We start from the raw sequence: 23,554 nt of genomic DNA, 5'->3' as shown, positions 1-23,554 counted from the left end.
TGTCGACATCCCATTCATCGAATCGATCATCAGAATGAAAATCTCAAACTCTTACGTACATCTCTTTCGTCATTAGGATAGGGCGAAACCATGTTTGAGAATGGCTCGAGATGTTTCAGCGTCGTGGTGATTCTAGTGTATATAGATGTTCATCTGACCGATTCATTCCGGTCTCGCCTTGGCGACAAACGAGCGTTTGTGGGTACTCCCCCAGCTGTTCACATTGCTTTGTACATTGTCCTTCAAACTATATACATGTATGTGTCTACTATACTGGAGTGTAGATGGGGAAACTATCACGCCGCTGTCAGCTTGACGAACAACTGTTATAGACTAGACTACTCACTCGGTGTAACCTTTCGCAGATTCTGGGATGTAGAATGTGGATTGATCGTATTCCGTCAGAGGCCAATTGTTCTCGATACGCTTGACGAGATCGGGGTTGGCTGTAGTGCAATCACCAATCAATCTCGGCTACAAGATACAGTGTAGCAATATTCAAATCCGACTTGACTTACGGATATAGTGACGCCCAAATGCGATCAGGTCATCTTGCTTCTCTGCATGCGCGTTGGCCGACTCAGGTGTATATCCACCCGATGCGATGAACCCAACACCGCTCTTCGCAACAACTTCTCTGATCGGATCCAGCGTTTCTTCCACCTTGGAGATTAAACCCTCAGCTACGACGGCATCTCCCTCTGGTTGGAATTCGACCCCGTGGACATATGCCAAAGAAGGTTGTGCGGCTACTACCGCTTTGACAAACGGTACAAAGACACTGAGAGGATCGGAGGCTTCCTGGCCCTCCCTCATCCCTTGATATCGACTGAAGGGCGAAATCCTGATACCGACGCGGTCGGCACCGATGACTTCCGATACGGCGTTGAGCACTTGGAGAGGGAATCGGAATCGGTTCTCGGGCAACGTGCCTCCATACTGATCAGTACGATCATTCGAGCCGGATTGTATCTAAACAAAGGGTGAGTGTGGATGAAAGTATACTGTCCTGAAGAGAGGGCCTTGTGAATTGATCAAGCATCTATGACAGCGTGTCAGTCACAAGACCAGGGGGGACATTGCCACTCCACCACTCACATAACCATAGCCAGCATGGAGTTCCACACCGTCAAACCCCGCTGCGACCGCATTCGAAGCGGCTTGTTTGAAATGACCGACAAACCGCTCGATATCTTTCACTTCCATCGTCTTGAACTTCTTCTGAGTAGCGGGGTAAGCCTGAGAACCAGGAGCCCAGACGGTCTCAACGGCATCTGGATGGACCATACGGCTGTAATGCAGCGGGTAGGTTGGTAAGCTGCTGACCTTACGCATATGAAAGACAGGTTGGCAAAGGCTCACCCTAACGCGGCGATTTGACAAATAATCTTTCCGCCTTTGGAGTGAACACCTGTTACAACCTTTTTCCATTCTTCAACTTGCGTCTCATTCCAAATACCTGTGTATACGACATGTCAGCGTACTGTACATCAGAAGGTTCACTGGCTGTGACCAGGAGGTCGTTTGGTAGAAACAACACGTACCAGGTGCATTGGGCAAACCGTACTCCTCTCCAGCGACCAACGTCCCTTCGGTGATGAGCAATCCGCCATCTAGACCACTCTGTTAGATTCACTATACAGATGCTCAGAGTGCACACTCACCGGTTGCACGCTGGGTGTACATCTCCACTTGAAGATCGGACGGTACACCTTCCTTTGTAGCTCTCAGTCTTGTCATGGGAGCCATGACGATACGATGTTTCAAGTCGATCGCACCGATTCGTCTCGGCGCGAATAACTTGCTGGCTGTGGTGATTGAGACGGTCATCTTGGTGATACGCGAGATGGCACGAGGACTACACCAAACGAGTGAGGATCTGACGAGGAGAAGATGGTATCATGCATGACAAGCTTCTTTATATCGTAAGCATGCATATCGCTACTGGGGTCACATACTGTATATTGGAGCTTAGTAAACGGTCATATATTTTTAGCAACCACATGAGAATTGCTGATCAATCCATGACTTATGTATTCATCATGTCCGTCGGGCACCTTAGTTCGTGCTAGAGTACGAGTACGAGTACATGTACTGTCGATGTCCGACGGGTGTTCGTACTAGTGTGATTCAACTCGAGTTGCTTGGCGTTGTCTCCGACTCCGAGGGACTTCTAAACACTAATCAAGGGAATGCGGAGGACGGGGTAGGGTCCGTCTGTTCCATCGGAAAAAAGTCATTGTTCATCATGGGCGCGGAGAAGTAAAGCCGAATCGCGTGAATCATCGTGACACAATAATACCCTTGATGCCCGACCTGACTTGATGCACCGTATACTGCGTGATCGCTTTGAGCGCTCGTGGAGTGTTATCAATGTAGCATATTGAAGAACGCTTGCATACAAGTGATACCATGCAAAGCATTCAACAGAACCACGCCGCGTGAAGTACAATATGCGGCAATTCGTAATATGTACAACCCAATGGAAATATTCCATCGTTACTTGATATCTTCTCTCTTCCCCCTCTCTTCCTCTCGTCTATGGTATCTAGGACCCCGTTAACACCTTCATCACGTCAAGGGCTCCAAGAAACTACAAATCACCAATCCAATTGCCCCATTCTCTGCTCTAGCAACGAGAATACCATCGTTGTCGACTCCTACGTCAGGGTAAGGGAAGGAAGGCAGTTCATCGATACGTCCCACTTCGTGGAAGACACTACGACAGAAAGCAGTCAGCATCATTCTCCCCCCTTTCGTTGCTATATTGTTCGTTCACTCACTCGACCAGATCGCCAGATATCATCGGCAAGAACTTTAGTCCTCTGTACCTTCTGTTCCCCAGAGAATACGGATCACTACGAGCGAACACTGAGTCAGCCGGATCGTGGATATTAGAAAGACTGCCCACTCACAAGTCCGCGACGCAAGCGCACTGGTACAGGACCTTTTCATTTCTCCATCCTTCCGCAGCGTCAATCTCCTCACCACTTCTCTTCGAGCGAGCAGTTGAAATCGACGGTGATGGCGATGGCGAAGAGGATGACGGAGTAGCTGAAGCAGTAGCAATCGCGGTCACCGCCGGATGGCTGGACCCGCTCATTCGCCTTGCCTGTTCCGCTCTTTCCAAGTCACCGAATCCTAGTCCTGGGTTCGTCGAAGCTAACGATATGTGCGATCCATTCGTATCATGATCGTAGAAAGCGTTATCATAAGGGTTCACAGCGGAATGCGCAGAAGATCCCGAATATCCTTGAGGGTCAGAAGTCGATCGCGGTTGTCCGGTCAGCGTGAAGGACTTGGTCGGAGATAGGCCTAATCCTGTAAACATCGGCTTAGAAGGATCGGCCGGGATCTGTGGTAGACCCCAGGACATCCGACTCGACGTTTCAGAAGAAGTCGACATCGAGCTCGGTCGTAGACCAGACGATTGGCGCGGTGACATTGGCGGCCGCATCGGTCGATCAGCCTTGGGAACGTTGGACTTGGAATTGCTGCGTCGAAGAAGGTTGAAACGAGAAGGTTCCTTGCCTTCTTTGACGGGAGAGACCGCAGAAGTGGTAATGATTGTTGGTCCAGATTGACTGCGAAGCGAAGACGATCTGAATCTACCGCCACCAGTTCTCAGAGCCGGACTACTTGGTCGAGATCCGGAGGTAGAGGAAGGCGACGTTATTGAAGCAGAATGACGCAGTGTATGGGTGGGGATGGGACTCTCCGTACGCATAGGCTGATCATCCAGTCGAGTGGTATTGTTGAACGTCGCTGTTCGTGTGGGTACGCCACGAGCTGGAATTGACGTTAGTGACGCTCCATCGCTAACAACACATTACTCACAAGGTTGAGTGCACTGGAAGTTATCCAACGTCTTCGCAAACGGCGCCCAGGAATCATGCCACGCTTTGACGATCCCTCTCGAGTTGCTGAAATCGACCGGCTCCTCTTTCGGATTCGGGCTCTGCACGCTTTGGATCCAAGTTTCCGTAAATCGTTCTAGCCTCTCCTTGACCGTGGCATGATACTTTGCCTGAGCTTTGGCAAAGGCTACCACGGCGATATCCAGAACCCGCATGTATCCTTCTAACAGAGCGGGCAGCTCGTCAACCAGTTGTGTATGTAATGCGACAAACTCCAGGGCATTCTGGGTAATGATTCGTTCGATGGGTTTTCTTGTGACTCGAAGTGCATGATATCGTGTGTAGTCGGGCAATTTGACGTCTCGCTTCATGATGACTTTGCGGGGGTTGATTGATGCGTCGAGAAGCTTGCCAAAGATCGGGATGATACGATCTTTCACCTCGTCATTCTACGTATGTATCAGTACTCGCTCCATGCTATGTAGGACTAGATCACTCACTAGGTCACCCCACACGTCCGAGATAATGACGTCGATGACCTTTCGGTACTCCAGAATTCGTCGATCTGCGGGATCTACCGGCTCCAGCTGGACAACCCGCAACCAAGTCTTCATCATCTCATCTTGCGCGACGAGCGATTCTTTTGCAGCCGCTGTCCAGAAGATGATATCCTTGCCCACTCGCTTGACACACTGGTCCAATCCGTCCAGCTTTGCGTTTAGGTCTTTAGCCAGACTCAGCGATGATTCCGATATCATCACAGGCAAACCGAGATCACTGTTGAGAGGTTTGGGCACAAGCGAAGTGGTAGTACCATTGCTCTTGTCCTTCCTAAATCGTTTAAGGCCAAGCAGCTTCGATGCGGGCTGTTTCGCGTCCTTCACAGCTAATGATGGACCCAAACGCGGTTTCGTGCCGATCACGTTCGAAACTAGATCTTTCCTCCTCTTCGCCTCGTCAATCTCCATAGCCACCGCCTTTGACACCTGCGCCGCCGTTCTGATCGCGAAGTAATCAGGATGAACCGGTGTAGTGCACTGGAGTAGATCTTCGAATAGCAAGGGATATTTAGTGATTCGTTGAACCGGCTTGATCAACATCGAATCGAGATTCCAGGCGTTCGTACGTGCTTTGATTGACTGCCAACAGTCATTCAGGTGTGCCGCGTGCCCTGGATCACTTTGAAGTTCCAATAGTCGCAAGCTAGCTTGACTTTGACGTGCGCAGTAGAAGTTGTACAGAGGGCGGAATTTGGGAAGCTATACGTCAGCTCAGTCGCAGATGTTGATAACTCACCATAGTGACAAAGGTTTGACCCAGGCGATCTGTCCCCGCTTCTCCATCTCTTGCAATAGCGCTCAGTCCCGTCTCCTCGTCACCCATCGCTTTCTCAAACGCCGTAGCGAGCTCGTCCGAAACACTGGCGAGCTGGTCGATGTTCATAAAGACCGTTTTCATATCTGCCGGTGATATAGGTCTACCAACCGGGGGAGGCATCGAAGAACGGGATCCTTTCCGGGAAGGTTGCGAGATTACTTGGAAGGACGATGAAGAGTTCGCGAAGTATCCAAGATTGTAGCTATCCGAGGGACTCTTGGGCAAAGGTGTTGTCGATCCGTTCATCCCCACAGCCAAACCAGGAGAATCGTATCCGCTCGACCGTTTGGTCTCCGCAGTCTGATAGGTGTAGACAGAGCTTGGTCTGGAGGAATCGCTGATGTTGCCAGGACTGATGGACGAATCGCCGTTAGTAGCTGTCGAATGGCGAGAGGCTGGACGTAAGAATCGATACATGTATGCGTCACGGATCAAGGCGAGATCCTTGGCGTAAGCACGCTCCGTTGTAGCGATCTCACGGATGAGATGCGACCGTTTGGACATGACAATGGATGGCGAGTTGGGCAGCAAAGGTCGGAGAGATCCACCTTGGTTGTCGGTAGAGCGCAAAGTAGCTGGAGGCAATAAAGCACCCATAGGTTCGGTGGGAGATCTGAGGCGCGAGGAAGATGGTCCGTCGGCCGGAGTTTTGCTCGAAGTCGATTTGTTCCGCAAGATAGGCATTGAAGGCGATTTGGAAGGCTCCTTGCGCCCTTCAGTATTTGGTGGAGGGGTGACAGGTGGATGACTAGTGGCAGCATCGCCAGATGCAACGGACGAGCCGAACGTGGTCGCTGTATCGGGAGTATCGCTCGGAGGTTGGGTTAGATCTTTGTCGACCGGGACGATGAAACGCGGGAGGGATGATGAGCGCTACGAGAGGTCAGCTTCGTGGAACGCACGAGGTATTTTTTTGACGCACACGTACTCGGCTTCTGTCTGCAGACCTGGTACTATCCATACTGGCTCTTCCAATCTTTTCCGGGCCATCCTTCATCTTCCCCCATCCGACCGAGTCCAGTCGACTAGGTCTCCTTTGCGGCCGTTCCTCAATATCATGCCCACCATCACTTGATCGAGACATGGCTTCGCTGAGAGCCCAACTTGTCGCAGAGGGAGGCGCAGAATCTTGAGAGTAGACCGATGGCGCGGTGAGCATGGTGAATCTGATATCGTCGGTAGGAGTGGCGATGATCTGAGATGGAGGTCCAGTTGGAACGGAAAGATAGTCTTGCCGATCTGTGGATATCGATGAATCAAGGGGAGTCCTCATTTGAAGTTGAAGGGTAGGCGAATCCCGTTCAAGCTGTGAGATCTTTTCAAGCTGACCGTTTATTGACGTAGGGGTGCCAGCGACACTAAAGTTCGAGTCCGCTGATCCAGTGGGCGGTGTCTCGGCTCTGCCACTGGAATCCGACAGCCCAGTACTCTGTCTACTTACCCGGCGGAGGGGACTTTTGGCCGGGATAGGTGGCGTTGGCATTGATGAAGATGACGACCGCGATTGTAGAAGAGGTGGTGTGTTGATAGTCAGACCAGGCGATTTTCTGGGAGAGGACGATTGAGGTAATCTGGACAGTCGGCGGGATGGCGACGGCTTGGGAGAAGTTTGTGGGGATGATCGAGGGGACTGTCGAGACTGCCGCCGAGGGGATTGTGGAGATTGTTGAGGGCTCGGGATCATGGAAGGCTTTCTATATGTTTCCGTGCGGGAGCTGGTCACGTCGCTGGCTCGACTGATTGATGAGGCTGAGCTCCCTCGACTGAGCGAAGGCCTCTCAGACAGCTTGGCTAGCCGTGAAGCTGTGACTGCTTCTCCCAGCATCACAACGCCTTTAGATGCTCGACGGGTTGCCGTAGGCGACGGTGGAAGAGTATCTGAGCCACTCTCAGGCTTGGAGCTTCGTCGAGGAGAGATATCGGGCCCAGCCGGGAACCTTGAAGTTGAGGGGGATGTTGGGGAGTCCGGGTTTGCAGAACTGGTTCTTTTCGGTATCTTGATATCGCCTGATGATAATCGCGAGGTGCTAACGAAGCTAGACCCAGAAGTCGAACTGCGGGGCGACGACAGCTCTATAACTCTATCGAAACTTGACCGTGATCCAAACCCTTCCCCTCGGCGACCCATCGGTATTGATGTTGGAATTGATGTTGATGTCTCATCTTCGCCCAATGTAGTCATTGAGGACGCTTTGCGAGACAAAGATGTCGAGTCATGGTAGCTGCCGGGCATAGAACCTTGGGATGATACCGAGGAGGACAAGTGATGTGATCGACGTCGACCCTCCGGCGTTGGTTGTGATGTCGGCGATGTGTGGTCGGTAGGAGGAGAGCGCGGAAATGCTCGGTTGAGATCCTGTTGAGAGCCTTTCCGACGTAATGGTGGTGCCTGCTTCTCCGGACTGGGACGAGGACTAGGACGGGAGACAGATATCGCGACAATTGGCTTTCCTCGTCCACCAGGGGACCCCAGACGTGCAGGCCCAGCGATAGGTGAAGAGGGTTTGGATTGGGGCGGGGTGATGACCGAGTCGGAAGTCGAACGAGGGAAGGAGGGGCCAGAGCTGGTGCGCGATACTGAAGGTCGCTTGGTCGGTGGTGGTCTAGGGGATGTCTGAGGGGAAGCCTGAAGACTGCGAGGCGCACTAACGCTGTGAGGGAATGGTCGAGTGGTTGTGGACAGTGTGGGAATATGTGAGCGAGATCCGTTGGGCTGGCGAGACGACGAGCCCGATGCGTTGTCGCTGGTTATTCTTCCTTCGTCTGTCTCCTTCGACGACACCGGAACTCCCAGTCCTATCCCTCTTGACTTCCCCACCATCCTCGTCCTACTCGTTCCTTCGGGCGAGCCTTGTCCAAACTCTCCAGCTCCAGATTCTCTTCTCCCGGATCTCAGTGGTGTCCGCTTCACCGTGCTATCGAATACGTTAGGGGAATTGTCTACCGTCCGCGGAGATGACCTAGGTGGTGTAGTTGGAGTCGAGTTGGCAGACCTCGCTTCGTATTGCTTGACTGCGTCAGAGACCGAGGTAGAACGTCGAAACGTAGGTAGAGGAGTGTGAGAGGAAGGCGGTGTGGAAGACGCTATCGGCATGATGACTGAGCATGTATGTGTGTGTATGTGTGTAGTTTGCCGATCAGATCAAGTGTGTCTCGAACCGGACGATATTGTTGTTGTTGGATGACATCAGACGATCACCGCCAGGCTGTCGCAGATGCGATGCACGACCGTGTGCGTGTATCACGACGCATGAAGTAGAGCAAGATGAATCTATTCTTGACGGTCTCCTATGTGTATCCGGGCAATGACAAGGAGGAGGGAAAAAGTGAGTCAGACACGTTTCGGGGTGATGTCTTGGAACGAGGAAGGAAAGATGATAACAAACGTCAGCGAAGAGCATACGGCGTGTAAGGAGGGCGTCATGTCACCAATCTTTCACGTGTAGATTTACTCACCGGTAAGTGTGCTCCACGCCGCGATGGGATAGCAGTCTCCTGGTGAGTGTGTTGGAGGTGAAGAAGAGTAAGAAGATGCAATGAATGATGTTACAATCAATGATGGTGGATCCGGTCAATTAACAGCACAAACAGGTACATTACGTAAACACTCAATTCCCATACAAACTCAACTTGGACACTTCCGCATCCAGCTTGTTTCTTTCAACATCTATACTAGATCATTTCATCACAACACATACACATACATACCGTAAGATTCAGACATCAACATGGTCAACGAAACCCAATCACGACCGAACGCTGGATCATCGACAGCAATAAGAAGTCGGCGGCACGTTGTGGGTCAACAGAACGGTACACCCTTTCCTATTTATATATCTGACATCCGCGCACATAGGTACCAGAAGAAGATGCGACCAAACTGCAGTTCGGAGGTGAGTGTGCTGTTCTTGTGGCTATCATCTAAATCGAGTGACCCAGTGCAGATCTGTAGACGCTAACTTTTCGCTCTCGTTGCTTGTCGCAGAATTCGCCGACGGAGAAGCTCTCACTCTTACAGAAGTAGCGACACTTCTCGACGTTGCTCGACAAGCACCTGGCGTGCCACCAGCACCAGACAATAAGTGAGCTACTGCGCACCACATTCAACACCGAGCGTCGAGTAGAGAGATGGTCGCTGATCTCCGGTCGGACGCAGGGTGTACAAACAATCGACAGAATACGTAAAGGATTTCTCAAATGCTACCATGGAAATTTCAGATAGTATGAGAAAGTGCGTTGTGTCATCACTCTTGCTCCCCTGAATGTTATACTGATGCTGTACTCTCTTGTCTCAGCGCGCTACTGGCGAAACCTGGATTTCTGAACAAATTCGAGATTGCTCAGATCATGTACCTGCGTCCTGAACGTGTAGAGGTTGCCGTCGCTCTCATACCGAGGTGAGTGTTGGAGGGATCTCCCTCATTAGTTGTTCAAGCTGACCTTGTGCTAGTCTCGAACGATACTCTCTCGGCGATGAGAACGAGTCTCAGCTCCAGCAGCTCTTGGACGACGTACGAGGTCTAGCTCGGTACGGTATCAGACAATAATGGATGAATGTGAAGAACGACGAACTAGATTGATATGTTGTACAATACTCATTAGAGAGATCATGCATGTGTTATGTGAGTCTGGGAGAGGGGCATCTGGGTATGATATGTGCTGGGTATTCCGTGAATTATGTCTTTTTCTACCTCTGCAATGCGGTCCAACTGCGAATACTCGCCGTTCCTTCTTGATCTACCTTTTGTGTTGTTGCCCAACCTTCACACCTCCTTCTCGTCGTTTCCAACTTCTAATCACTCTAGAATCTAGGCAGGCCAATCACGCCTCCACCTTCGCACCACGCAACCAACTCCTTGGTAACCTTGATCTGACACCCTAATCTGCTCTCCCCGTCTTTGAACCCGAGAGCGTAGCCTAACATGTCGTATTCGTCGTCTGACGCTTCGGAGACTGGAGCGGGGGAAGGGTTAGTAGGGAGGTAGAGATGGCATGTTGCGCATTCTGAGAGTCGGCAGTAGTGACATCAGCAGCTAATCAACAAGTCGAACGGCGGACATCATCAATGAATTTGTGGATTTGAGGTGGAAAGAGAGAGCCCCACTTACCGAGGTTACCACCACAGACTCCTTCTAACGAAGGGAGGTCATTCGCCTTGCCAACCTCTAGCAGGTTATCTCCCATCCTCGCCTCGACCACCCTTTCTTCTCCCTCAAACGTCCGGAATCGCAACTTCACCATCTCCACGTTAGACGCCGCTTCCTTTCCTCTCCGAATCGGCTTGAGATCCAAAGACCCAGCTGCTGTGGACGTTGTAGGGTTTACCTGATCCCAGAACGTAGCTTGTAGATCTTCGGTCAGACCGTATCGTCCTCGCCAATGTGCCCACATTTGAGAGGAAGATTTGGGATCGAGGACGTGAGAGAGAAGTGAAGGCGCATGTTCGATTGTCAGATTCGAGAGCATGTCAAGGGATGGTAGGATGATGGCATTGGCAGCGTATCTGTGGGAGGGGAGCGAATCAGCCAATAATGAAGGGACTGAACACTGTCCCATGAACCACAGGACGATGATGTAGGTAATCACTTGTCGTGTGTCTGAGGGCAATCCGAGAAAATAGAAATAAGCTAGCACTCACTTGTGTCCACCAACGTGAGCCACTTCTCCAATCTTCACTTTCCCTTCCAGCCCTCTTTTCTTCACCTCCTCTCTGAGCGCATCGACTAAAGGTCCACCTCTATCTGAACATCTACAATCTCTCGATCCGTGCGTACACACCAGAATCTCTCGCACGTCATTGTTCCCCTCAGGTGTTGTATGCAGTAGACTTTGGTCTTTAGGTTGATATTCTAAATCGTGTTCCAGCTCGTCCGAAGAGAGACTCCCCATCCCGAACTCGTCATACGTTTTCATCGTACCATCTGGCCAAAATAATCTCGCTTTGTACTTCTCTCCCTGTCTAGGGAAATCGATCTGTGTACCAAGACCATCATACATCGCTTGAACGGCTATTCCCTTCGATTTGAGCTTCGCTGATGTCGTCGCGAGTAGGGAAGACGAAAGTTCGAGATGCGAAGGCCATGATTTGGGAGGAATAGGGATTTGGAGCAAGAGCAAAGCACGTCGATGGGCGATTGAGCGAGGGAGAGGGAGAAAGTCGTCAGGAGTCGAAGAGGTGGAATAACATCGAGGATTGTGCGAAATCCGGCGGGCGAGAGATGTGTAGGAGGGAATGAACGATCGCATGGAAGTAGAAGGAAGCGGAGGGAGGAGATTATGATATGGTATATGTTACAAGAGATTGTTCAGATCGCTACAATATCAAGATGTGCATGATCGACACACAATATTTCAGAAATCACAATAAACCATCGTCGTCGTCGTCTGCCGAGGCACGGTCATAAGCGGCGGCGGCGGGGCATGACGGACTCGGTCACCGCACGCGTCCTATCAGATCAGAGATAATGATAATTGTGACTAGGCAGATTTTAGGCTTGCATGCATCTCATATCATTTCCTTGTCAATAGATCTTCCCTCGGAGCTGGTATGGAAACAGACCGATTTTGAGCCTTGAGGGAACCGATTACGGCTTTGTACCGGAGACCGATAACCATGTAGCATGGCTCCTCCTCTCACCCGTTGTCAACAGGGTACAACCAACGCTGCATGTCACCCTCTCTCAAACACTCTGCTGTCCTTCCTGCTCGCACGCTGGTGCCATCCTCGTTCTTGCTCGCTTCCTGTGGGTGAGACGAAAAGCAGGGACGAGGGTTCTCAAGATTGTAACGGGATCTGCGGTAATGATGCTGTTAAAAAACGCCACGCCACGTGGAGTCACTGTATAAAATAGTTCAAGTTGATTTGGGACGCGTCCATTCATAACATCCATATCATCCTATCGTCTTACTCTTTTCAACTCTTGCTTCGTCTTCTTCTCTCACGAACCTTATATATTAGATAGAGAAATACACCATGACAGCCACTAGCTCAATATTCAAGCTCGCTCCGGGAGTGCAATCCTACGACTGGGGGAAGAAGGGGTCGGCTTCGCTCGCTGCTCAATTCGGGAAACAGTCGGTGCCAGAATTCAATATAGATGAGGACAAGACCTACGCCGAGGTGAGTGACCATTGAGTGAATCACGACACTTCAGGCAGCACTGCTATTATCTCGTGTCATCGTGTGGTCGTTCTTGTGTCATGTCCGCTCTAGCTGCCCTTTCTACTTCGCTTCTCTTGACAGACAAGCTGACCCGACACCTACACACAGCTATGGATGGGCACCCACCCCACCCTACCCTCCAAGCTCGATACCTCGTCCTCCTCTTCCACCCTTCTTTCGGAACACCTCAAGTCCAACCCAGACCTCATCGGTGCCGCAGTCACGACCAAATTCCAGGACTCGAAGGATGGTAACCTGCCATTCCTGTTCAAGGTCCTGAGTATCGGTACGGCGTTGAGTATACAAGCTCATCCGGATAAGAAGTTGGCAAAGAAGTTGTTCGATGAGAGACCAGAGGTTTACAAGGGTGCGTAGAGTGTGCATCAGGCAGCACGAGGCTCGTTTCAGCTGACACCTCTGTGCTTATCTTTTACAATCCTCCTCAAAATCGTTTCTCGACATGCGACTGGCATCCCTTTTCCTGCTCTGGCACTACCCCTATGCTCTCTACAGACCCCAACCACAAACCCGAGATGGCCATCGCTCTCACACCCTTCCTGGCTTTCCTCAACTTCCTTCCGCTCCCGACTCTCCTCCTCAACCTCCTCACCGTCCCCGAACTTTCCGCGTTGGTCGACTCCTCCCTCATCGATTCGCTTGCTTCGTCTCTCACACTTCCATCCACTCGACCCCCCGACGCGTTCCTCTTCCAACCTACCGTCTCGTCACCGACAGAAGACCAAAAACAGATCCTGAAGAAGATCTTCGCCGCTCTCATGTCTGCAGACAAGCAAACCGTCGAGAAGAGCATCAATGACTTGGTGAAGAGATACAAGAATGAAAGTGGGGAAGAGGAGATTGCAGACAGCGAAAAGGGTCTGGTGGACTTGGCTCTGATGTTGAACGAGCAGTATCCGGGAGATGTGGGAGTGCTCTGTGTGTTCATTCTGAACGTTGTGGAACTGAAGAAGGGAGAAGCGGCTTTCCTCGGGGCGAACGAGCCTCACGCGTATATCAAGGGAGGTGAGTGTGGTGTATCTCATTCTATAGGCCGGTTACTCGCCCCCTCGCACTGCTAATCGAACCGTCTCAATTACTGATGGATGTATTACTACCTCATAGACATCATCGAATGTATGGCGACCTCGGACAACGTCGTGCGAGCTGGACTCACACCCAAGCTCCGAGATGTCCCTACCCTCGTCGAAATGCTCACATACGAAGCTGGACCAGGCAACAAACAGCTGCTCAAGCCTACTCCCTTCTCAGACAAAGAAGACGACAAGTCTACTTTGCTCTACGATCCGCCTATCGAGGAGTTCTCGGTTCTGCGTGTCGAATTGTCCAAAGAGGACAAGACTGAGCACCGAGCTATTGCCGGACCTAGTCTGGTCGTTGTCACAGAGGGAAGCGGAGTGGCTTCGGTCGAAGGTGAGGACAAGGTTGAGTTTGAGAGAGGAGATGTACTGTTCATCAGTGCTGGGAAGGAAGTGACGTGGCAGGCTAAAGGAGATGGAGTAGAAGTATTTAGAGCGTACGTAGAGGCTGATAAGCCATAAGTTGGACTTGGAGTAACTAGATCTCGAGTTTGTATATGTAACTTATTCTGGCGGGCGGAGAAGCGTCTCTTTCCAACCTCAAGCGTTAGCTCAAGGGAATACGGTGTCGGTCGTGCTTGTACTGGCGCTCCTGAACACACTCTGCATCGAAGCTCCCTCACTGATCACCGTCGATCAGTCGATTATCAGAAGCACGGAGGCACTGCGAATGAAGCACTGCACCGTTTGACACGAGGTTAAGCCTCTTGATTGCAATCTGAGAAATCGCATGAGACTTTGTGCTGCACTTAAATTGCGCAACTGCATGTCTTCAACTTCCCAGCTTACCTCAACTCTCGCTGATGACTTGGGCTATGGTGGCAAACTTGTCAGTGACTCAAGTATAGGCGTGGGGGGAGCATGCATAGACCCTCACCAACCTCAATCACCATAATAAGCACCTCTGTGATCTATGCCTACCCTTCTCGCTCAGGGGGGAACGAAGATGAAAGGACCATGGACATAATCTGTATGACAAACCCCGTGAACTGCTCTGCACTGGACCTTTCTTGTTCCCCCTAATAATGCAAGGAGAATGTAGACCCTTGTACTTCCTGCAGAAGAAGGCACAAAAGATGTTGTCACCTGATGGGGTTTGCAATGGTGTCCAACTGATCCCTCAAAAGAGTGTGCTTCCTTTGGTCTCTGCTGTGATGCCCTATGACATACTTGGGGAAAGGGTCCAAAGGATGCACGAGGGTGGAACAGGTTTCAGTAGACCTCTTGACACTACAGCACTTTTCAGAACCACGCTCAGTGACACATTATGACTGATGTGAACTGGCTGTCCACCCCCTTCTACCTTCTTTTGTTGATGTGAACCACCTCGGAAGGCGGGGATCCATTGCACTTGTACACCAGCAATTGAACAGGTACAAATAGGTTGAGAATCACAACTCCCCAAACTGCTTTCTCTTCTCTTTCCATCAATCAGTCATTTACCCCACACACCCTTCTGTACAGGTACACTTCCCTACACACTCTATAGCACAATCACACTCACATACTTGCATCATGACAGTCACTTCCAGCACATCTTCTTCTGGCCGAGTTACAAACACTGTATCTGCTCCCAACAGGTCTGTTTTGGACAGTTTTGGCAGTCCTTCCTTGCCTCCTCCACCCTCATATCACGACGCAACAAGGCAGATTGACTGGGGTAATGTGACATTTACTGCTTACACAAATCGGCACAACGGACAGATATCCGGGACTTCTTCAGGATGGACCTTGAAGAATGCAAATGACAACTACACACAGTAAGTTGGGTGATTCTACCTATCTGTTCTTGCCTGCTATCACAAGACATACCTATCCTCACATCCTGTAGAGATATTTAATCAGTCCTAACTCACATCTGTGGAACACACAACATATAGATTCCTTGTTGAGCGATGTAGCGGCGTCCCCTCGCAGGCACCGCTGTGTAGTGAAACCCGATGGGACCAAAGCAAGTGGAAGCAGCGAGACATTGATCCTGCCCTCACAGGCGATACATATCCCAACTTAACCTCAGAGATGACCTCAGAAGAGTGGCGAGAGCCTGGCAACGATGATGGGCATGCACAACTTTGCATTGTCGATAATCATGCAAATTGCCCTTTCTCAAAGGTTCCCCTCCAACAGTGAGTTCTATGTTGCTTCCCGGTCTAGTTGTGGCAAGTGGCTAGCACTGATTTGCGATGGCTAGTGTCCGCACGGTCCTGGGTTTTTGCAGTGCTCAGGAGCAAATGGGTCGTTCCATGCCTGATTGCGCTACAAAACAGCTTATTCAATGTGTACCTAAGCTCAACCAAGATACTCTCCTTAGCATCTTTCCCCACTCTGATCCCAAGGACTGAGCAGTAAAGGATGAAAGACAACAAAACTACCCTTGTCCAACAAGACCTTTCCTCTCTGCCTTCCCTTCCACAAAACCTTTCCTTTCATGTTTAGTACATTTCCTAATATATTTGTCAGCTTTTTGTTAGTTTAGTCGGTAATTGACTTGTTTCTGTCTAATTCTTCAGTTCAGAACCCACCAGCTCCTCCCCCAGCTCAGTTTTAGTTAGAAGGTATATGAAGGTGTTGCACTGTTGTTGCTAAAGTCCCCCTTCAGCTATGGTACAATCATTGGTCCAGATATTTTTGTATGCATTCAAAAGTCACACATTGAGTTCACACTGATAGACCATAAGGGATGATATGGGGATTTTTCAGTGGTGAAGAGAGTGTTTTGAGTTTGTTTGCAATCAACATGGGTAGAAGTGTCTAGAGTGGCAGCAGGGATGAGAGTGGTGTTGATGACTGGGGAAGTGATGATAATTGCAATGGGCATTGAGCTTGGGACCGTCTGTGCAATGGTTTGAGTAAGACTGAATGTAGATCCATGACTAACAAGAGTGATGAATGCAACAGGAGGGGCAGTTGCATTCTGCTGTCACCAAACATATCTCAGATCTTTCTGAGTCCTTAGAGAACCGCATTCTCCTAGTCATCCCCACTTTTCATGCAAAAGCTGGTCATACTTGTAAAACAACTTGCACCCATCCCTACTGCGTGTTGTACAGGTACAAGTCTGTGCCTAAAACTCATTCCGCACACTATGGCAAGAGGATCTATGGAGGTTGTAGCACTCCTCTGCAAGTCTTGTAGAGGATCCTGCATGGTACCGCCAGGATTTGATAGACAAGAGGAATAATCGTCAGATTCTTGTTTGACCATGCTCTTGCTGTTGCTTTGTTCGAGATTCGTTTGCATCTGGGTTGAGGGGGGAGATAGAAGAGATGTCTACATACATCCCCCATGATTCTGCCGATGGTCTACTATCTACCTATACTTTAAATAATCATCAAATCACCAAAGCTACAGGGTGAGGATACATTTGGCCAAGATGGATAGTGACCTTCCATTGACACCACAGCAATACTCCTGAGAGAATAGGCCAAGGGTCGACAGAGGGTCTGTTGGAAGTTGTTGTTGGTGTTTTTGTAGTCCATACTTATCGAGCCAAAGCCAAAATGTCTTCCTACCAACGCATAATCCAGCCTTGTCTCTCAAAGAGCCCCATGAAGCATCTGTCGACTTTCGTCTAGGCTATCCCCATGACCCAGTGGAGTTTTCATCAATGTCTGGTTATCCTCTACAGGACACTGTTGCACCACAACGTAACATGCATGACAATTGCCCTGGATTGCTCTGCTCCAAGCTTTTCATGTACCCTAGAAATGCTTTGAAAGCAAAAACCACTGTACCACCTGACAAATCGGCCTAATGTGTCGCGCCGGTACGGAGGGATACGGGAGGTGTCCCATGAAAAGGACAGTGTTTTGGCCTTGTAGAATGGTTGATCCAGGTATAAGTGCCAACGGTGGCAACAGTGATTACAAGGGTAGTGATGACGACAAGAGTTGTTGGGTTTGTGACCAACTATGTGACTGTATGAGTGAGACTCAAATGGAGATCCATAAATGAGGACACTGACAACTGACTACAGAAGGGGTGGGGTATTTATACCTTGTTTGCCACCAAGATTATCTGCCACCTTACTAAGCAATGCCTCCGCCAATCCATGCAAAGAGATACTTCTCTACAGTATTTCTCTACAGTACTTGAACATGTCTCATAGGATTACACGTGCTGTTATTCATTACATAATGTGTGCAAACAAGACAGGACAGATTACATTGCATATCCCCCAATATGAAGGTGAAACCTGTAACAGAAGTGTAGTGTCTCTTTGATTATGCTTCTTTTTGCTGCAGGGCACCAGCTAAATCAGGCAACCTCAACAGTGAATTGAATGGTTTCAAAAGACCCGCAAATGCTTCTGGATGTACTTCTTGATGTTTCATGCTCTCCCTTGTCTATGTTAGCTTGGATGGCAGAGCCCCAACAAGATGTTTCAACAGATCAGCCCAGTCTGCCATATATATGGCCTCTTGGTTTCCCTCCCTTGGTCTTTCTCTTTCCCTTTCCTCCATATACAACACATTTCCAACACATCCATTCTGAATATCTGATATCTTGAGCATCACCGCTTATCAATAGTACTGCACACCAGCACCATGTCATCCGATTCAGCTGTTTCATGTGTTTCATTTTACCCAGATGATGCACCAGCCTCTGTGAAGAGGGAACTCACTGTGACTACACAAGCTGGGTCCTATACGTGCCCGGTATGTTTCTCTATGTCCTCTATATATCCAAAGGCAATGATGGTCGCTAATCTCTGAGATACTACATCAATTTAGCGAGAATGGTTCCATGAACTGGTCATGTCCGATCGCATTGATGATGCACCACCTCATCTTGATCAGACAGGTCTTCTTCGAACTATTCCATTTGCCATTGCTGAGTCCAGAAAGCCGAAAGACAGGGAACTTGGACACCCTCTGAGGATCCACCTTTTCCGAAAAGTTGATGACACAATCCTACATCAGGAGGTGGACACTACTGTTGATTCCAGTCACGACAATCAGGTCGACTCGTTGGCAGCCACAATGAAGAGTTTTCGTCAGGTGAATTCCACACCATCAACAAGGAGGTTGCTTGGATCATCTCCAACGATCCCATTTGGACATGAAATTGGGCATCTGAAGGATGTTGTGGACAGTCTGCAAGCACCAGATCATTATGACTTGATGGAAAGATGTGTTGTAGATGGTCACAAGCAGGTGTGGGAAGACATTGAGCGGAGAAGATTCATGGCTTCCCGTGTAAGTATCTGTCTAAACCATTCTTGACACAAAATTCAGTTGGTTCATCTGGCAGTGTTGTCGCTGATTGAGTGATCTCGACAGGCCTCTGTTGCTGATGCCAAGTCCCGCCTTGAGCTTGCTCTACATCGCTACGATTTTGGCACAAGCCTAATCTACAGTGGTAGTTGTCTTGTTGGACATTTTCAGAAAAGAAAAGACAGGACCAGAGAATGGGAGTTCTCCATCAAGCACAGGCCTGATGGACGCTTGTGCAACAATACCATTGCATCACACATCTCTGAAGCTGAGGCAAGTGAGGAGGACTCCTTGAAGAACGCATTGTCAGACTGCCGGGAGACAACCAGGTGGGATCCTGAGAGTCAACAGTTTGTCGAGGGATTGAATAGGGGGCAGACGTTGAATGAGATGATGGACCACTGTCAGATACCTAAAGACAGCAGCCACCGGACAGAATTGAAGACAACCTTTGAAGCTGTTCACTCGAAAGTGTTCGATGCCATACAGGGAAGAAAGCAAGAAAGAAGTTTGGCACAGAAGTGACACCATGAGTCATCTGCCAGCGCCTGATGCGTAGGGGTCTGAGCAGGTGGTTCATGGGTCAGGGGCTCAGCAGGCAGTACGCAGTGTTGGGAAGGTGTGTATGATGTGAGATCAGGAGCAGTGGCAATGGAGAGCCAAATGAGGCGTGACAAGATTAGGAGTGTGAAATAGGAGATCAGTTGCATGTAAATATTAAGAGGAGAGGGAGTTTCTTCTGGAGTACCTTGGTTGAACAGGATGTACACGTTTTATCCTGATATCCCCTGCTCTGCACTTGATCAGCATGTCTCAGTGATCCATCTCATGATGAGCATTATGAGTGAACTCTACATGTAGATATTAATCTTACACAAGAGATGCCTCATAGACCCCACAAATAGTGGCTTAAATCACCAGAGGCTTTCATGTAAGATTTTCTATACTGTGTGGAGTTGACCTTTTGCCACCCAGATTATTCAGACTGTGGTTTCACAGACGGTGCTCAGGAGCATACTCCAACATGTCCTATGGTGTTCTCTTAGAGACATCCTTCAAGACAACTCTTAGCAACGATTCATAGATTCCTCTGCAGACATTCAATTCACAGCATTGTTCAAGTTAAATTAAGGGTATCCACTAGTGCAGTCAACTAAGCTGACCTCTTTCATGCATTTGGGATTTACAGTGGTGGAGGGTCGACATAGACTGTGTATTGCATCATGTAGACAGTAAAATCCTGACGGTTCTCATATCAGTGGTTGGACATTTCATCAAGCAATCAGGGCATCATGCCAATGTCATGAAGTGTCAGAAATCACATGAATGACTTATGTCATGACTTACCAACTTGGTGCCAAAGTGGTGCTGTCCATCAACCAGCCTTATCTGTTTGAGTCATCACTCGAGGAGGTTGCCAATGGATGTGAATGACGGGAGAATTGAATGGTTCCCATGGCTCGGACAGTATCATTAGTACTTCATATGAGGAAGCACAGAACTCATACATCTTTATAACTGTAATGAATGTATAATCCTCTGCCTAGTGCGTACAAATGTGAGCATGCTTTCGATCAGCACTCAAGCTTGGTGACTTGGTACTGGATTTGCTCTATCCACCTTACAGTCTGTGGATTCCTATTGGTGTCTTATAAATATATAGGCTCCTTGTTAGATCCAACTCTGACTTGGTGCAGTTGACCAGTGCACAGGAGGAAAGATTTGTCTTCAACTCTGGTAGGCCCCACTTATTGCCAGGAATGTACGATCAGGTAGCACGCCAATGTGGCATGGCCCTCATACACCTTGACCAATCTGCCCCGAACCTGACACAAAGGACATCTAGGGTGATTTAGTATGGAGACCAGTTTCAGGCAACTCACAAGAATTGTCTATCTGCACACTGCTTCTATGATGTCATGTGACTTCTTCGGATGACTAAATGTGCTCCATGGGGAGACTGTGCAAAGGATAGAGCAGGGCAAATCATGTTTTGGCATACCCCTTGACTGTTTTACTTCTCAGAACCATTGTTCCCAAGAAGCCTCAAAATGTTTGCACTTGACGCTTGGATGCTTCGTTGCCTGCTTATGTGGTGCATATGTGTCCCAAGAGATGAGTTTTGCCACTTACCAAGCAATAGCACAGGGTACTAAAAGGGTGCAAACCCCACTTTGTCCCAGCTCTTTCACTTCTGTTCACAACACACAACAATTCTTTTTCACATCTATCTTCACTTAGATATCAGTACACACACACACACACACATACACACACACTATGCCCGACTCAGACACTCTTTCTACCAGTACCACATCAAACTCAGAACCCCTGGCACACAATGACAATGATGACTCTTTGTTTCAGATTTCTGAAGGTGGCATAGTGACAGATACCAACACAAAGAGCACTACTGACAGTACTCATCTCCAGGCCTCAAACAGGCCCTTTCCAACATGTGCAGACACACTCGTTGGTTTGCTGAAGAACAGGAAAGAGGGGACAGAGGGGACTAATGTTTCCTTTGGCATTGACATCAATTCTCTTGAAGAAGGGCCCCTGAAGGATGCGCTCAATGAGTTAGACAAGGAGAAGAGAGGGGAATAGACTGCTTCTGCTGCAGACGGCTTGATGAGTAGTGATCCTCAAGTCTTTGCTGTTTCAAAGAGAGTCTTGCCTGGCGTACTGAAAGTGGATGTCTGTCTAGAATTTGTGAGGGTGTGAGGCTAGGGATACTGTATGATGAAGATGAATGACCCCGTGGTAGAAATGATCTGAATCAAGCATATTGTGACATCCGGCCAATGATCATGGCCCAACAAAAAATGAGGATATACCAAGTGCTGTATCTTTATGAGCTTGGGGCCATCAGTCTTGTAAATAAGTTGCCACCACCCGATAACAGGCCTAAATGGTGACACTTGTTTTATCGCCTGAGAAATAGGGAATTTGCTTGTTAATTCACCCATGGAAATATCAGATAGCTCTCATAGAACAATGATGCAAAAGGCCCACAAAACAGTCACTTTATCAAAAGCCCCTAATTTCGCCCATACTTGTGTTTCTTGGGTACCGGCTGATCAATCAGACATACATCTGCTAGGTGTAAACAGGTTTCAGTGCACTCCTCAAAGATTGAGTTTTGTTGGGTACCTCCCACAATGCAATGAGGTGTCCCTTGGAGTGATAGCTCAGACAGTAAGCTAGGATGGAACCATCTTCATCAAACCCTTCAATTGCAGCATTATTGACAGTCTGCCACCAAATTGTGAAATGTGTGGACTTACCCCTCAATCCCCTTTTGACCTCTTTTGTGGCTGTGGTGATCAAAGGATAGGACCATCTCCACTTGTGAAGTTGCTAAGTCACTTCCAAAAAGGTTGCAAAGCTACATTCATCTCAAGGCTTTTCTTTCTTGCTTTCAAGCAATCACAAGCCAGCTTTTTGCGCAGACACCCTCCCACACCTACACACCCTACACCTACACCTACACTCATTTACATACTATCACATACTCATACCATGGTGGACCATCCCAACACCTTTGAAGCTGACCCTACAGCAAACACTGCAGGCAGAACAGTTGTACTGAGTTTCGAACATCCTGTGGATCCTGCAGTGTACTCCACATCACCACCACCACCACCACCACCACCACCACCACCACCACCACCTCCTCCTCCTCCTCCCTTTCCTGCTCCTCCTCCATATGACCCAGCGATGTCTGGGCCATCTAGGCAACCACAGATGGTGGACTTCAATCATCTTTGTTTTGCCGCCTACACGGAGCGGGATGACAGGGACAAGGTGTGGCCAATGATGGCAAAGAGCTCGCAGCAAGGAAATGACAGGTTTCAAAGTAAGTCAGTTCACCTCACCTCCTGTTCTTGCTATCCGGCATAGCTATGCATTCTTCTCATCCTGTTTGGACATGGAATTGAGTGGTGACTCACTGTCTGGACACATATAGGCATCTTGCTGAGAAGTTCAATGACACACCTTACAACAATCCGCTTTTCCGTGAGACCCGATGGAATGGCACAAACTGGGAACAGCGGGACTTTGATATTGCCCTTACGGTTGAGAAGTACCCTAAAGACACCCCAGAGAAGTGGAGAGAGCTCAATGAGAATGACGGCATTGTGCAAATCTGCACAGTTGGGCATTCAGGTTGCCCTTTTTCAAATGTCCCCCACCATCAGTGAGTATCACTTATAGGGCAGAAGTGACCAAGGCTGAAACTTGATTCACCTGGTTTTGGTCAGCATCCGCACAGTTCTAAAATCATGCTTGACCCAGATTATGAAAGGAAAAACTCTCCCCCCATGTGCTCTGGTTGGCATCATAGAGTCAATCCATAGGCTTGGTCAAGACTCTGTTGTTGCAATGTTTCCGCACAAAATCCCCAAATCCAAGGATGATCACTCACAAGTCTCACAGTAGCGGATACCTACCACACTTTCTTTGTTCACAGACTTCAAACTGCCAACTTGTGTACTGAGAAGAGACCCATCAAGCACACTAGACCCCTGTTTGTACATGACTCATATAAAGGACATTTGCATTGTAGTATATGTAACATTCCTGTTCATCTTGTGTGATTCTTCTGTATCCTCTTGTACGGGATGCCCACTTTCATGTCCAGCTGTCCTTTACTACCATGCATAAAGGGGCAGGTAGACCAAGCAGGGGTACTCTTTTGATCACATACTCCGCCTCCCCATTCAACTCTTGACTCTTTCATTCTACCAATCTAGTTTCCACTTCACCCACTCGTCACTGCACTATTTAATATGCATTTCCCTACTGATTGCACCTATTCCTATGATGTGTTGTATAAGTGTA

General features: G+C 49.0%; 5 protein-coding genes across 5 annotated transcripts; 2 read left to right on the top strand and 3 right to left on the bottom strand.

Annotated features, from left to right (window-relative positions):
• Positions 1 to 268: 268 nt before the first annotated feature.
• On the bottom strand, positions 269 to 1,830 carry CI109_105402 (uncharacterized protein; the record flags this gene model as incomplete). Its single annotated transcript, XM_032008411.1, has 7 exons — positions 269 to 293; positions 347 to 446; positions 519 to 972; positions 1,099 to 1,291; positions 1,363 to 1,459; positions 1,545 to 1,613; positions 1,665 to 1,830. The coding sequence occupies 7 exons, from the start codon at positions 1,828 to 1,830 to the stop codon at positions 269 to 271; spliced, it is 1,104 nt and encodes a 367-aa protein (XP_031857309.1).
• A 741-nt stretch (positions 1,831 to 2,571) lies between these two features.
• CI109_105401 (uncharacterized protein) lies at positions 2,572 to 8,328 on the bottom strand (the record flags this gene model as incomplete). Its single annotated transcript, XM_065967656.1, has 8 exons — positions 2,572 to 2,719; positions 2,784 to 2,858; positions 2,916 to 3,789; positions 3,838 to 4,306; positions 4,358 to 4,996; positions 5,154 to 6,107; positions 6,163 to 7,821; positions 7,885 to 8,328. 8 exons carry the CDS (start codon positions 8,326 to 8,328, stop codon positions 2,572 to 2,574), a joined length of 5,262 nt encoding a protein of 1,753 aa, XP_065823728.1.
• Positions 8,329 to 8,962: 634 nt separating this feature from the next.
• CI109_105400 (uncharacterized protein) lies at positions 8,963 to 9,781 on the top strand (the record flags this gene model as incomplete). The annotated part of the gene is made up of 6 exons (XM_032008413.1): positions 8,963 to 9,031; positions 9,091 to 9,127; positions 9,220 to 9,316; positions 9,391 to 9,465; positions 9,530 to 9,631; positions 9,685 to 9,781. The coding sequence occupies 6 exons, from the start codon at positions 8,963 to 8,965 to the stop codon at positions 9,779 to 9,781; spliced, it is 477 nt and encodes a 158-aa protein (XP_031857311.1).
• Positions 9,782 to 10,035: 254 nt separating this feature from the next.
• CI109_105399 (uncharacterized protein) lies at positions 10,036 to 11,480 on the bottom strand (the record flags this gene model as incomplete). The annotated part of the gene is made up of 3 exons (XM_032008414.1): positions 10,036 to 10,238; positions 10,343 to 10,737; positions 10,873 to 11,480. The coding sequence occupies 3 exons, from the start codon at positions 11,478 to 11,480 to the stop codon at positions 10,036 to 10,038; spliced, it is 1,206 nt and encodes a 401-aa protein (XP_031857312.1).
• Positions 11,481 to 12,207: 727 nt separating this feature from the next.
• Positions 12,208 to 13,955, top strand: CI109_105398 (mannose-6-phosphate isomerase; the record flags this gene model as incomplete). The annotated part of the gene is made up of 4 exons (XM_032008415.1): positions 12,208 to 12,354; positions 12,505 to 12,763; positions 12,910 to 13,419; positions 13,519 to 13,955. 4 exons carry the CDS (start codon positions 12,208 to 12,210, stop codon positions 13,953 to 13,955), a joined length of 1,353 nt encoding a protein of 450 aa, XP_031857313.1.
• Between the last annotated feature and the right edge of the window lie 9,599 nt (positions 13,956 to 23,554).

Source organism: Kwoniella shandongensis, chromosome 9 (genome assembly GCF_008629635.2).
Source record: "Kwoniella shandongensis chromosome 9, complete sequence".
NCBI lineage: Eukaryota > Fungi > Basidiomycota > Tremellomycetes > Tremellales > Cryptococcaceae > Kwoniella > Kwoniella shandongensis.
Note: the sequence above shows the minus strand (reverse complement) of the source record. Positions and strands in the feature narration are given on the sequence as shown.